Consider the following 15,344-nt stretch of genomic DNA (forward strand, 5'->3'; position numbering starts at 1 on the left):
CTGACTTGTAGCCTGACGAGCTGATCTGGGGAAGGAGTTCATCAGATGTAAGTATATTTCAAAGATAAGCACGTAGTGTGTAATAGAGCAAACGGCTTGAAACATTGCAGGAGGTTATAATAGCACAAGTTTAAATGGTGAAACTTTTGTGTGCAAAAAAAGAAAATCCAAGTTCTTTAAATAATAGAATCTGAATAAAAAACCCATTTGAGTCTTGAGTAAAATTATTTATTGAACATTTTAGAAATTATATATCAGTTTTTTTCCATATCAATCATTTTCATGTGCCATCAGCATCATGTTTCAAATCTATCTTCATCTCTCAATAATACCACTAGTTCTCTTACGTAGAGTTCTCTCGTACTGCGTCGAAAGAACGCTACGGGAAAGTATTTCTTTGTCGAGATTGAAGCCTAAAAATTAATCCTTAATTTTGTAAACATGTAAAACGCTTTTCTGTAGCATACAACCTTAGGCGGAGCAATATCGCTCACCCATTGGCTGCTCCGCCAGAAAAGCACAGCCTATGCGAGGCCAGAGACGCTGACCAATGAGGACGCTTCGCGCCCATTCTGCGTCATCTCCCGCCGAAACAGGCGTGGCCTAGGCCTATAAATACGAGCATAGCTGTCTAACACACCGATTTTCTAAAATTCACGAAGCTGCACGCATCGCTGAATTGGATTCGAGCCGCCACAGCCGTTTGGAACAGCACTTCAGCAGGACGAGCCCTTATCTGAAGTCGCCGCCGCCTTCGCCGCCTTCAGCCGCCGTTCCCTGCTGCGCTTCTCCGGCGTGGAATATCCTTTTGCTTTGTGTGTGTTTTGTGTGTGTGTTCGCCTACTGCAACACGCATTTTTTCTCACAGAAAGAGCACGAGTGTCTTTTTAAAGATGTCTCGCGTTTCCTGCGGCTCCTGCCGAGCCGCGCTCATCGACGGGGACCACCACCTGCTGTGTGTTTCCTGCTTGGGCGAGGAACATGCAGCTATCGCGGCTGCCATCACTGCGACATGATGCCCATCGCGACTCTGCGGACTCGCCTTGCATCATTTGCCGAAGCTGCTCACCCACCCCCTGTAGCGCCGCGCCGTAAGAAGCGCCGCGCTCAGCGGGTCCCGGAACCTCCCTCCACGAGGAGCTCGCCGCCGCCACCGCCGCTAGCTCCTCTCAACGCTTCGCTCGAGTCCCTCACCGACGGACAACAGCCGCAGCCCGCCGCTATGTCCGTTATGGAGGATGACCAGCAAGCTGTATCTGAGGGGGATGACGACTGCTGCTCGCTTCTCGCTTCGGAGAGCGAGGGATGGGCGAGCTCCGTGGACCTCCCCTCCCCCACTGTTCCGGAACGCAGAGGAGGGAAGATCAGCGTTGAGGCAGAGCTGATGCGTCTGCTCACACAGGCCGTGTCGAGCCTCGGCCTCGAGTGGTCGACGCCCGAACAACCTGCTTTTAACCGGCTGGATGGCTGCTTCCTTTCTGGAGACCGCGCTGCGCCACCCTCCAGACACGCCCCATTTCTTCCTGAGCTTCACGAAGAGGTAGCGAAATCGTGGAAGGCCCCATTTTCAGCCAGAGTGCGTACTTCTGCCTCGCCAGCATTCTCCGTAGTGGACGGTGCTCGAGACAGAGGCTACCACGCTCTCCCTCCGGTCGAGGAAGCTGTAGCGACTCACCTCTGCCCACCCTCTGCTGGACGGCGGGCTAAGGGAGTCCTACCATCCAGAGCTTGCCGCACATCGTCAGCGTTGAACGGCCGCGTGTACTCCGCCGCTGGACAAGCTGCATCGGCGCTGCACACCATGGCGGTGCTTCAAATCCACCAGGCCAACGTCCTCCGCAAGCTAGACGAGGAAGGCCCGGGCGCGATCAGTGTTCCGGACTTACGTAGCGCCACAGACCTAGCTCTTGGTGCTACAAAGTCCGCCGCACACGCCATCGGCAGGATTATGGCCTCAGCTACCGTTTCCGAGAGACATCTGTGGCTAACTCTCTCCGAAATGGCGGAGTCGGAGCGCTCGGCGTTCCTCGACGCTCCCGTTTCGACGACTGGCCTCTTCGGATCTTCCGTGAAGGACTTCGCGGACCGATTCGCCGAGGTACAGAAGACTTCGCAGGCCATGAAACATTTCCTGCCAAAGCGCTCCAGTTCCGCAACAGGCCGCCCTAAACAGCCGCCTGCCCGAACTCAGCAGCGCCCCGCGCCCGCCGCACAGGCCCAGCAGCAACAGGCCCGAGAGAGACCACGGTCTCGCTCCGCCGGACGCCGCCCGCCACCGCGTGGTCCTCGGCCCAAGGTAACACTCAAGCCCGAGGCCTCGGCGCCATCCTAGCTATGCTAGGAAAAAGACGGTGTTCGGGTCCCGCCGCGGCCGGACTTCCACCCAAGATTCCCGCTTGTACAGCCCTAAGTTCCGTGTTTGTACCAGTGTATTCAGCAGCCAACAAACCGGCCGTAAAGCCCGTTTGCCTGCACACAAACGCCGTTTTCACGGCGACCCAGATAAATCGAAAAAAGAGTTTATTTTCTGGTGTTCCGGCCAAGGCCGATGGTGTAATGTGTGTAACTGCAATGCCCACCCAGTGCCCATTCATTCACACAAGCACAGCCCCGTTCAACACAGGGTTTGCACACATCAAATCGGCTCATGCCGATTGTGCTTTACATGTAGTGAGCGTGCCCGCTGTCCAGTGCCCACAACCACTACACACTGCACGTTCCGCGGTTTCTGTAAAAACGAAACCAACGAGCGGTCAGTCAGTTCACAAACACAGTGTCCCCGGTGTTATAAATGTGCCCGCCACCAAGCGCCCACGTTTATTCACAAGCATAACGAGCCCTACGGGGCTCTCCCCGCGCGCTCTCTCGCAACTCAGAGAACAGAGCGCGCGCGGGACGCATACTGTGTTAAGCATGCCCCCCGCCTCAGACGCCACGGCGTCCATGTTACAGCACACGGTTGCTCTCGTGTCGCCGCCATTTCGCGACCAGGGCCCACATTACATTCAACCCCTAGTCACTCGTGCAGATGCATGGGAAAGACTTCCCGGGGTCTCAGAATGGGTGCTAGAGACTATAAAAAGAGGCTATTCGCTGCAGTTTCATCGACGCCTACCCCGTTTCACGGAGAAAGTCGAAACCACGGTAAAAACAGAAGTAGCACATCTACTTCGAGCCGAAATAGCGAAACTATTGAGCAAAGGGGCCATAGAGCCTTTATCTCAAGCTCAGAGCGAAGGGGGTCTGTACAGCAGATATTTCCTGGTACCGAAAAAGGACGGGGGTCTCAGACCCATTTTAGATCTGAGGCGTCTGAACAAAGCGCTAACAAAGCGAAAGTTCAGAATGCTCACGACCAGAAAAATCCTCGCGCAGATTCGCCGAGGAGACTGGTTTATGGCGATAGATCTGAAAGACGCGTATTTTCACATACAAATTGCGTCACGTCACAGGCGATTTTTGAGATTCGCCTTCGAGGGCCGGGCATATCAGTACACAGTCCTGCCATTCGGCCTATCCCTAGCACCTCGTACATTTACAGTGTGCATGGACGCGGCGCTGGCACCCCTGAGACTCCGAGGCGTTCGAATTCTGAACTATTTGGACGATTGGCTGATTCTGGCTCAATCGCCTTCAGAACTCGCTCACCACAGGACACTAATACTCGATCACCTCGAGTGCTTAGGTCTGAGAGTCAATTGGGAGAAAAGTTCACTGTTTCCCAGTCAAAGGATCTCCTTTTTAGGACTGGATCTGAACTCGCTATCTATGACAGCACAGCTGTCATCACAGCGCAGGCAAAATACCCTGCAAATGGCGAAATCCTTCCGCAGCGGCCATATAGTGCCGCTCAAGAGATTTCAGAAAATGCTGGGCCTCATGGCCTCAGCCTCATCGGTACTGCAGTTGGGCCTGCTGCGCATGCGCCCACTGCAGTTCTGGTTGAAAGCGCGCGTTCCGCGCCGAGCATGGTTGCACGGTCGCTATCGCCTCAAGGTCACTCAGGAATGCATTTCAGCCCTGACACCATGGAGAGCGTCAGACTGGTACCGGTCAGGTGTAAGCCTGGGGACTTCCTCGAGCCTGAAGGTGGTGTCCACGGACGCGTCCACCTCAGGCTGGGGAGCACTGCTCGACGGCAGACCGTTCTTTGGCCAGTGGGCAGAACGGACCAAACTACCGCACATAAACTGCCTGGAAATGATGGCGGTGGACCTTGCGCTGAGGCGTTTTTGTCCCCGGATAAAAGGACACCACGTCCTGGTCCGTTCGGACAACACGTCGGTAGTAGCCTACATAAACCGCCAGGGTGGCGTGAGATCCCGAAACCTATTCAGGTTAGCGGAACGCATACTGGTATGGGCCCAGCACAACCTGCGCTCGCTGAGAGCATCGCATGTGCCAGGCCACTTGAATGTAGGCCCAGACAGACTCTCACGGAACAACGTTCCTACAGGAGAGTGGTCCCTACACACGCAGACAGTGCGTCTGCTGTGGGAAACGTTCGGCAGAGCGGAAATAGACCTGTTTGCAAGCCAGGAAAACGCTCACTGCCCAGAATTTTTTTCGAAGAGCACGAACGCGCTGGCCAGTGTCTGGCCCCGCCGTCCGCTCTATGCTTTTCCTCCTGTCTCACTCCTGCCTCAAGTGCTGGAGCGGATCAAGGAAAGCGGATGCTCGGTGCTACTAGTCGCTCCATACTGGACGAATCAACCCTGGTTCCCAGTTTTGATGCGGCTGAAGAGTACTGCCCCGTGGCCGGTTCCAGTGAGGAGAGACCTCCTCTCGCAGGCCAAGGGCTCGATTTTGCATCCTCGCCCGGAGCTCTGGTCCCTACACGTATGGGCCATAAACGGGTACCCGCTAACCTCCCAAAGGGAGTGTTAGACACGATCGAACAGGCTAGGGCTCCGTCTACTAGACGGCTCTACGCTTCCAAATGGTCGGTGTTCTCTGGCTGGTGTTCAGACCAAGGTCTGTCACCGCTCCAGTGCGGGGAAACGGAGATTCTCTCCTTCCTCCAAGAACTGTTGGATAAGGGAAGAACCCCATCCACGCTCAAAGTCTATGTGGCTGCCATATCAGCGTTTGTTAATCCAACGCTTGGCCATTCACTGGGCAGAAACGACCTGGTGGTCCGTTTCCTTAGAGGAGCCAGGAGGTTAAACCCTCCAAGGCCTCCTTCAGTCCCCGTTTGGGACCTTTCTACAGTGTTGAACGCTATGAAAGGGGCCCCTTTCGAGCCTATTCACTCAGTTGACATGAAACACCTGTCTTTCAAGACCGTGTTTCTTCTGGCTCTCGCTTCAGTGAAGCGTGTGGGGGATTTGCAAGCGCTCTCAGTTAGAGCTTCTTGTATGGAGTTCGGGCCAAACGACTCTGTAGTCGTGTTGAAACCGAAGCATGGGTACGTACCTAAGTCCCTCAACACACCGTTCAGGGCTCAGGTCATCTCCCTGTCGGCCCTGCCGGCCTCGGAGGACGGAAATAGCTCCCTTTGCCCGGTCAGGGCATTAAGAGCTTATGTGTCCCGCTCTGCTGTTTTTCGACAGACGGAGCAGCTCTTTGTTTCGTTCAGTGGGCGCTCTAAAGGGCGAGCCGCGACGAAACAGAGTCTATCTCGATGGGTAGTGGATGCCATTGCGCTAGCCTACGCATCTAGAGGTTTGGAATGCCCCCTGGGCATCAGAGCACATTCTACGAGAGGCATGGCCTCTTCGTGGGCTTGGTATAGTGGAATCTCGCTTCAAGATATCTGTATGGCGGCAGGCTGGGCCTCCCCGTCTACATTTATACGGTTCTATAACCTAGAGGTTCCTGCGCTGCAGGCTAAACTGCTCTCGGTCTAGAAGACTATGTTTTGGTGTTCCTGCCCCGCGTTGCGGCCCAGGTCACTTCAATGTTTAAGCATCACTCACTGACATGGTGTCCCATGAGCATGCTATTACCCCTCATATATATATTTATATTAATCATATATATGTTATTATGCCCTTAGAGGCACTACTATAAAGGGATGATGCTATTTTAGCCGCTCTCCCTATACTTCTTGGGGTAGGCACTTGTATGCCAGGGCGCGCGCGCCCTTAGGTGTCTGTGTCGGTCCAAGAGCACGCACGGCGTTTTACATGGGGTTCCCGTAGCGTTCTTTCGACGCAGTACGAGAGAACTCTACGTAAGAGAACGTACTCGGTTACTAACGTAACCTCGGTTCTCTCTAGGAGAGGGAACGAGTACTGCGTCTCATGCCGTGCGTGCCCACGCTGCGTCGCTTTCGTGACGAAAATCGGTGTGTTAGACAGCTATGCTCGTATTTATAGGCCTAGGCCACGCCTGTTTCGGCGGGAGATGACGCAGAATGGGTGCGAAGCGTCCTCATTGGTCAGCGTCTCTGGCCTCGCATAGGCTGTGCTTTTCTGGCGGAGCAGCCAATGGGTGAGCGATATTGCTCCGCCTAAGGTTGTATGCTACAGAAAAGCGTTTTACATGTTTACAAAATTAAGGATTAATTTTTAGGCTTCAATCTCGACAAAGAAATACTTTCCCGTAGCGTTCTTTCGACGCAGTACTCGTTCCCTCTCCTAGAGAGAACCGAGGTTACGTTAGTAACCGAGTACGTTTTTCTCTGTATTTTTTTTTTTAAACTGTAATAAAAAGTTGATGGCATGATGATGCTTTGGGTCGGGACTTGAATTTGGGAAATGTTTATTAAACTTTTGCATGATTTTTGTTAAAAACTGCACTGTTCTGTGTGAATAAAGTGACATTTGATAAGACGTAAAACCATTTGCCCACATTCTTGTCCAGGTCTGAGTCGAGGTGCAACATGCACGTTCCAGATGAAACCCTACCAGAAAGCCCACCCTACTAGAAGTGTTGCATTCTCCCGGGCATTGGCGCGGGGCACGTCGCTAAAATATATTTGTTGAGCTGCGGGCTGGCGACACCTAACACGCTAGATTCTACTTTGTGTTGAGCCGGTGTCCTCCTGTGTTCTCACCTCAAACAGGTAGAGGCACTGAGAGGCTCCGGGTTTATATGGCCGATATGTGTGACCCAGAGGGGATCCCATATGTGCATTCTTTCACAGTTAGCTCCTAAACGGAAGCCTGTCTCTTTCCCTTGAGGAAAACCCCCTTGTGAGGCTAGAGCTGCCCCCCGAAACATCCCATATGTAGTTTGGCCCTACGTGGTTAATCCAGCTGTAAAACTCCATGCAGCATTCCCTTTCAAGTAAAAGGGGCACACTTCCCCAGTGTTATCCAATAGTATTACTGAATGGGTTTTGCAGGACAGCAGTGATTGACACACTCTGTGTAAGCCCTGTCCCATCGTCAGCCCTAATAGGCAGGAGGGATCAGGAAGCTGTGCACTGGAAGGGGGGAAAACGTTTTTGCGCTTTGGTAGGGATTCCTATTTGTCGGTCACCGAAATGGCGTCGAATGTGACTGACTGAAAGGGAACGTCTCGGTTACGTATGTACACCTCGGAGATGTCACGTTCCGTTACCACAGTTGCTGTACCCCGCTGGGTCACCAGCTTGGCTCCTCAGAGAAAACCTGAAGATGAGGTGCACCTTCTGCTCATTATATACCCGCGCTGCGAGGCAGAGCAGCTGATGCAAATATCACATGCCAATGTGCCTTGGCTTGTTTAGTTACACTCAAAGTAGATTTGCCTCTCTAGCGAGATTCCTATTCGTCAGTCCCTGATGTGGTTTCTCAGTTCCCTCCTTCAGGAAACGAGGGTTACATACGTAACCGAGGCTATCTGTCTATCACTGACTTGGCAGATTTGTACGGAACTAAATAAACTACACTTTTTTGTATGAGTGAGCCATAGGCAACTAACTAAAGAGGTATTAGTTAACTCTACACCCTCTGACCAAGATCAGACTGGTGAGTTTGTGTCCGTGAGATCCAAATAACCCAGGCTGTGTGACTCTGTAAATTATTAAGAATTTAACTGTTCTGCAAGATTTAAAACAAAAAATTATATCTCAGTAAAGAATTAGTTAACAGGACTGTAAACAACTGGACAAATTGAATCGTTTCTTTTCAGTGGTTTCAAGTAACGTCAAGAGTCAACTCACATTAAACAAATGGTTCACTTAAACTCATTTACTCACCCTGAAGTAGTTTCAAATTTGTATAAATTTCTTTCTTCTGCAAAACACCAGATGATATTTTGAAGAACATTGGTAACCAGACAGTTGATTATGGAAGCTCGTTTCCACCACATAATAATAAAAAAATTATAAAAATTGCGACTTCACAATTAGGAGGTATAAAGTCGCAATTCGAAGGAAAAAGGTCAGTCTTTTTTTCCTTAGAATTAGAGAATTCTGAGAAAAAGTCAGAATTGCGAGACGTTAAGTCACAATTATATTTTAAAATGTTTTATTCTGTGGTGGAAACAAACTTCCATAGTTGAGGGACCTCATTGACTTCCACAGTAGAAAAAACAAAACTTTATTTTAAAAAAAAAGTCTATGGAAGTCAATGGTTTGGTCACCTGTTTGGTTACCTACGTTCTTCATTTCTTCTCGTGTTCAGAAGAAAGAAATTTAAAAGTATTATTCTTTTGATCACACTCAAGTTGTTTCCAACCTTTGTTCACTTAGAGAAAATTACAACTACATGATGGAACCATATTTGTGTGTATGTTCAGGTCTGGTATAAGGAATGTGTTTGCTTATGTTATTATGTCCACCCAATAGAGAAAAGTTTTGCTCAGCAAAAAAATTATTCGAGGGAACATTGCTTGCAACAAGGTTTATTTAATAAATTCTCTTTTTTAAATAAATGTCATTAAAACATTACAGAATTGGTTTCTAGAGACCATTTTAAAGTGATTACACAAAGTTTGAAGCTATATGCATATTTGTGTCCTGGTACCATACGAATATTTGAAAACAACAAATGTTGAATAATCACCAGTTTTCCCCTAAACACCCAAAAACTACAATGAGGCTTAAATGAAGAGCAGCAATTGATACATGATTGACAAACTTCGATGTAATCAAAGAACTTGTGTTACATGTGCAATCTGTCTTAACATCACAGAGCAGATTCTTTAGTGTTCACTTTGAAATCAGTGTGAGTGATGCCTTTGTATGTGCCCTGGGTTTCATACTGTAACACACTGCCGTTCTTGCAGGTGATCTGCACTGTGCCAGTGTAAGGCAGGTCAAAAGCGGCTCTGCCAATGGTGATGACAACATCCACATTCCTCCATGGTGGCACATCTATATCGGTAGACAGAGTTTCGGTCCTCTCTTCGGTCTGCTCCTGACTATAAGTGCTTGTTGATCCAGAAGTGACACTGAATCCCACAGTAACATCTGCAATCTTTGGAATCCCAGCCTTCACTTCCAAACTAAATGTTTTAGTTAAACTTTCACTCACAGACCATGAGGATTTGTTGGTTATTTTCTTTGAGGTTTCAACTTTTTGTTTCTGAGTGTTGGAGGAGTCGTTCCTGAAAGAGATGGATTTGATTCCATCTACGGCCACTTGTGGTATCAGTTGGTTCATAGTGGGATAGTTGACATTGGTGAGAACTGCCGATTGAACTGCATTGAGGAACATGAATCCCATGTGGTCAATGTCTGCCCCACATCTTCCTACAACTCCCAAACAATATCCAGAGCCGACATCAATGGGATATTCGGTTTTTAAACCCCAATCGGTCATCTTCGCAAAAAATTCTCTCCCCTGGTTGGTCTTGAATTTAATGGCTCCGAGACGCGTTCCCACTCCGTTCCCCCACAGGGACAGTGAGGTGAAGCACTCACCAGCCTGGAAATGGTACTCTTGATACGGTCCGGCTGCTTCTCCAAAACCTTGAACTCTCCCGTCTGAAAGCCAAACCTTGACACCCCTCACTTGCCATCCTCCCACCCAGACTCCGATCCGCTCTAAACTGGCACCGTTGTGCTCACCAGTCAATGAGAATGCACCCCCAGAGTTTCCACCAATTAGCGTTAGAGTTGTTGGGTAGGACATCTTTGAATTAAATCGATCTGAAAATAATCACAGAACAGAATTAGCATTAGAGATGTTCCGATTCCGATACTAGTATCAGAAATGCTGCCGCTAACAATAAAAATGCTGGCATCGGTATCGGCGAGTACTTGTACCCATCCGATACCATTTTCATAAACAACAACGTTACCTAGTTATTGTTGCACGCTAGCTTTGCTTAACGCTGCAAATCGGAGATCAAGTCTTCTTCGCTGCTCTAAACAGTGGTTGCCCGCGGCAACACAGGGAGTTGTGCTGTGTCGCCACAAGCAACCACCGTTTAAAGCAGCGAAGAAGAAATAAAAATGCACGCGCTAGCAGTTATTGTTCTGGATTACCAGCCACTGTCGGTCAAAAACGTTGGATTTTGCCGCTTAATTGAACATTTGGAGCACTCCCTAAGCTATTCGAGACAGTGCGTGAACACAGTTCATGTAAACTAAAAGATGTGCAAACAATCAGCTTTACTATCGACATCTGGAGCTGCGACGCGACCCCGCTGTCTTTACTGAGTTTGACAAGCACACTGGGTGAGGCACAGTGGCGCCGTCATCTTTAAGTTTTAAAGAGATTATTTTCTTAAATTATTCATATTTAATTTTTTTTATTCCTAGATTTATTTGTTGTACTGTTTTTTTATACAGTTAAGTTATATTGTAAAATTAAAATACCTTTTTCAGTTTACAGTATTAGATTTGTGGCTGCATTTGAAGTTATTTTTCTCTTAAAAATAAACAATATACCACTGTGAAATGTATGTCAGATAATAAAAAATATTCTAGTTCACTGTGTGTAGTTGTACATGTTTTATTAAGGGATATGTCTGAAGCACACCATAAAATAATTATATCAATTCATACAGGGCTAGTATGAATTGCAGCTGTATAGATACACACCCAGGTATCGGATCAGTACTCGGTATCGGCCGATACCCTGAGTCCAGGTATCAGAATCGGGAAGGGAAAAAGGGTATCGGAACATCTCTAATTAGCATCAGCTTTATACTTTATTGCAGTGTTTCCCAACACAGTTTGAGGCAACAACACTCTGGATTTCTTTCTTAACGGATGCTAAATTCATTTTGGGTCTTGGAGTATCTACTAATAAGCCGTCTTGAATCAGGTGTGTGTCTGAAGTGCGTTTCACTTTTTCACGCGCATGAAAAAAACATGGCAAACCAATCACACCACCTTTTGCTAAACATACCCATACCATTCTAAACCAACTTTAACTTAAATCAACCTGATTGAATGCTGTTGCTTCTAGATAAACAATTAAAGTCAACTGGAACATTATTCACCGGCCTATGCACATAAGTAGGGCTGGGCGATAAAACGATAACGATAATTATCGCGATATAATTTCTCGATAAAACGATATCAAGAGTTCGATAAATGTTCGATAATGTTTTTGCGCCAAAAGCGGAACGAATCTAATTTGAACCGCGCGCGTCACACGGACCGTTTATCCGCTCGGCTCAAAGTCCAAACGGCACATAGACAGTATATAAGATGGACACAGCGACCCCATAGACTTCAACGGAGAAAAGTGAAGCCCATTTGAAGCACTCACTTCCTGATCGCCAGGCGAACTGCGCAGGCTCAAACTGAGCTTGAACACGTGAGCAACGTGTCTAAACAGTTGTCAGTCTTCTAGTAGCTGTGCCGAGAGAAATCTGAATCATTCCCTTCCGAATCTCGCAGAGACGGAGAGCGTGAGCATTAGCTGTCCATGAGCTAACAGTAGGATCAACTTTATTACTCTCTGTGGGCTACTCCCTTCACTTTATCGGACTTTATGCCTCCACGTCCCCCCGATTGGGCGTGAGCTTCTCCGCCGGTCTATACGGTAATTTCTCTACAGTGCGACAGAGAGTCGCGTGAGTTATGACGCAATCGTTAGCCTATTTTTTACAAAAACGGCTTCTACGGGGCCATAACGTAAGGTACAAGGTAATGGAGCCTTTTATACATTGTCGAGTTTCTTTAGAAATAAATAATGGACAAATGGAGTATTTGGACCCCTCAGATGTAAAGTTATTCGCTGTCAAAGTGACGCAAAAATGAATGGGAGTCAATGGAATGCTAACAGCAGGTGAAGTTCTGCTACAATGGCGGCGCCCGCGGAGGCTTCAGTTTCCGGCGGATGGATTACCCCCTTGAAACGGCAGCGCGAGCGCGAGCTCACTGACAGACGCGTTTACTCTGATCGGCCTCGGTCACTAGATCCAGTGATAGCGCTTGAATTCAGCGAGGAACACAAATGTCTCAGTGATTTAAACCAGTTTAAAGGCAGATGAGACCGCGCTGACGAACAGGAGAAGCACTGTGCGCAACGATACAGTCAGAAGCTTTTCCGTCTACAAATTCCCATCATTTACCACGGATTTAACGTTAACGTTACTGTAACGTTAGCCTAGTAATATTAACTGCACCATGAAATGTGGGATATATATTTATATATTGAATTGTATAATATTATTAATGTAGACAATGTATTAAAGGACTAATGGAATATAATTACAGTTTTTAATAATGTATTTAGGCTAAGTTACTGGTTTTCATAAATACCATAGAAACGTCACAATATGTGAATATTGTATTGTACACACTATTCTCACATAGAAACCATAAAGTTACAATAGAAACCATAAAGTTACAATAGAAACCATAAAGTTACATTTTATCTGTGGTTATCATTATCTAAATGCATGATGCTGGATGACCAATGGTTAATTTTAATAAAACTAAAGAATATTACATTTTACCAAATAAAAATAATGTTGTTACTTTTTTTTAAACAGATTTTACTGTTTTTGTTAATGAACATAAATTGTATAAAGTAAATCTGCATCCTAACTCAAGCTAATACTACTGAAATAAAGATATTTATTTTGTTAAGGAAAAATGTCAAATGTTAGAATGTTCTACCTCGGATTTGTGAATGTTCACCTGTTTGGCAAGTGTTTGTCATGATATGTTCTGACAATAAAGAGTAGTTTAAAAACACAACGCTCTGGTTTCTACAGCTTTCACTTAGGAGTACAAATCTGTCTTTAAACTTGAAATAAATAAAGATTTGACATTTATCGATAATTATCGATATCGACTGATATAAAAAAAAATATCGTGATATTTTTTTTTGGCCATATCGCCCAGCCCTACACATAAGATTACTTTTTGCGTATAAAGAGCATGCCAAATGAAAATGACTTGTGCTATATATAGCCTACACGCAGTGGCAGAAAATTGGGTTGGATAATCTAATGCAAAGTATTAGAAACTGTTAGTTATATATCGCTAGTAAACGTACAGTAGGACGGCATTGTTTGTGGAATGTGCTTTACTGTGGAAGAAGCGCGAATGCTACAGGGTGCAACAAATACTTTTAAGATTACACTAAACTTAATTTAAAATTTAATATACATTTAATTCATTAAAATTATATGATATTTTTTTTACCATCATTCTTTAAAATGGGTTATATCATCATTAGGCACACAGCAGTCATACAGTATCATTAAAGAACAAGATTAATCTGGCAGCGATAGAAAGAACACTACTAACAATATTAATAATTAAATGATTTATATTATATGATTTATTAATTAAAAAGGATAATATCCGCATTATATAGGCAACATGCAGTTATAATAGTCATTACAATTTAAGTCTTATAATAACTGGTAAAACCAGAAAGCCAAAGAAAAAAAACATTTTTTACTTTCTTTAGACAATATACCATCACTCAATACTACTATTAAATACTATGGTAGTGTCGTAAAGAAGCCCTCCTATCTGTCGCAACATTCCCTTAGGATAACTTTTTTGTGTGTAATAATAAAATCTACATATCGTTCACAACAAAAGTATAGGGCCTATCGTTTAGCGTAAAACATGTTGAAGAGTGTGTGGGCACTCTAGGATTTTCCCGTTCCCAAAAATAGTTAATGTTACTGCACTGGACTAAAATGTAATGACTTTACTCACCCAGTTTAACAACTTCTCAAAAAAAAAATTTGTGTGATATATAAAATTGTGTTTTTTATTTATTTATTACGTTTTTTTCTACACCTGGTCAAAAATGACAGGGCAAAGCATTCGCAGCTTATGTGAACCTGGTGTACATTAGTCTGGTGTTTGTTATATGTTTGTTCTGAGAACTTGCAACATTCTAAAACATTCGGAGACAATAAATACTACATTAAAGCAATTCTTAAAGATTTATGCGTTTGTGGTATACTAAAGTCAGTCATCATATTAGAGCGCCACCCTCAGGCTGAATAACACAGAGGACATTAGAATTCTGCCGAAAGTGTGTCTGTGTTCAGCGATTAGAAATACGAAATGTTTATCACCTGAAGACCCAGAATCTGCCCTACCTAAATGTACAGTCAGGAGTGCAAATACTGAATGCAAATACATTTTATGAAGAGTGGCAGGACTGGCTCTGACACGCATTTTAATTTGCCTCGTTATGGACCCATATCAATTGTTCATTCAAATTCAAAGATCATCGCCCCGCTATATAAACTCACACCGCATACACATACATTTAAGTATAATTACCTAATTAGTTTGTGTTGTCTGATTCCAGGTGCGAAGGAGACGAAGATAAGACGTGCTTGGTAATGAGGGCTTCCGGTATTTATACGGTCAAGGTCTTCGCCAATAATGGCGCCACCCGGACCGGTGATACTAGCTTACATGTGTGTGTGATGTGGGAAATGTTGTTGGGTTTATATTCATTGATATTGGTATGAATTTTATAGTTTTATTAATTTTTTTAGTGTTGATTATGGGTGCGAGTTGACTTGAGCACCGTAAAACTTTCATACTCCCTCTGTTTTTTGTAAATGGTTGACTCCAATAGGGAGGAGCCAATATCTGGCGGGATTTATGAAACAAATATCTCGGCGGCGCAAATACGCACGGATAGACAACACGCACTCTTTAGTGAGCAAAGTAATAAAGTAAACAGGATGATTTAAACTTGAAAATCTGATAGCCTATAGGCCTACACATTTAGATTAAATATGCTGCTCTCATTAAATGAGTTAAGTAGCCTACTGAACTTTCATGAAATAATTAGGCCTATCCAAAAGTTACAACATTTTTTATTATTAATTTAAATATAAATATTTTTTGTGGATTGAACAATTGTCCTGTGGCATGCTGTGTTTTAATGTTCTAACTACAGCAAGGATTGCTTAGCTCATGATAGTTTCGCTTTAAATTGTGTTCTAAAAAGCAGAACTCTTAAAATTCGTTCGTGCGAATAATGATCAGTCGCGCCGAGTTTTTGTTGACCCTCAAGGCG

The 15,344-nt window shown here is 45.5% G+C and overlaps 1 protein-coding gene across 1 annotated transcript; it reads right to left on the reverse strand.

Moving 5' to 3' along the window:
- Nucleotides 1-8,756: 8,756 nt before the first annotated feature.
- Nucleotides 8,757-14,849, reverse strand: LOC306988368 (aerolysin-like protein). Its single transcript, XM_079593303.1, has 2 exons — nucleotides 14,594-14,849; nucleotides 8,757-10,024 (listed from the first exon to the last, which is right to left on the reverse strand). The coding sequence occupies exon 2, from the start codon at nucleotides 10,005-10,007 to the stop codon at nucleotides 9,060-9,062; it is 948 nt and encodes a 315-aa protein (XP_079449429.1). The 5' UTR covers nucleotides 10,008-10,024; nucleotides 14,594-14,849; the 3' UTR covers nucleotides 8,757-9,059.
- Nucleotides 14,850-15,344: the final 495 nt, after the last annotated feature.

Source organism: Phoxinus phoxinus, assembly GCF_949152265.1.
Source record: "Phoxinus phoxinus genome assembly, chromosome: 2".
NCBI lineage: Eukaryota > Metazoa > Chordata > Actinopteri > Cypriniformes > Leuciscidae > Phoxinus > Phoxinus phoxinus.

Coding starts and splice junctions, on each gene's coding strand:
- LOC306988368 (XM_079593303.1), bottom strand. CDS start 10,007: ATGTCCTACCCAACAACTCTAACGCTAATTGGTGGAAACTCTGGGGGT.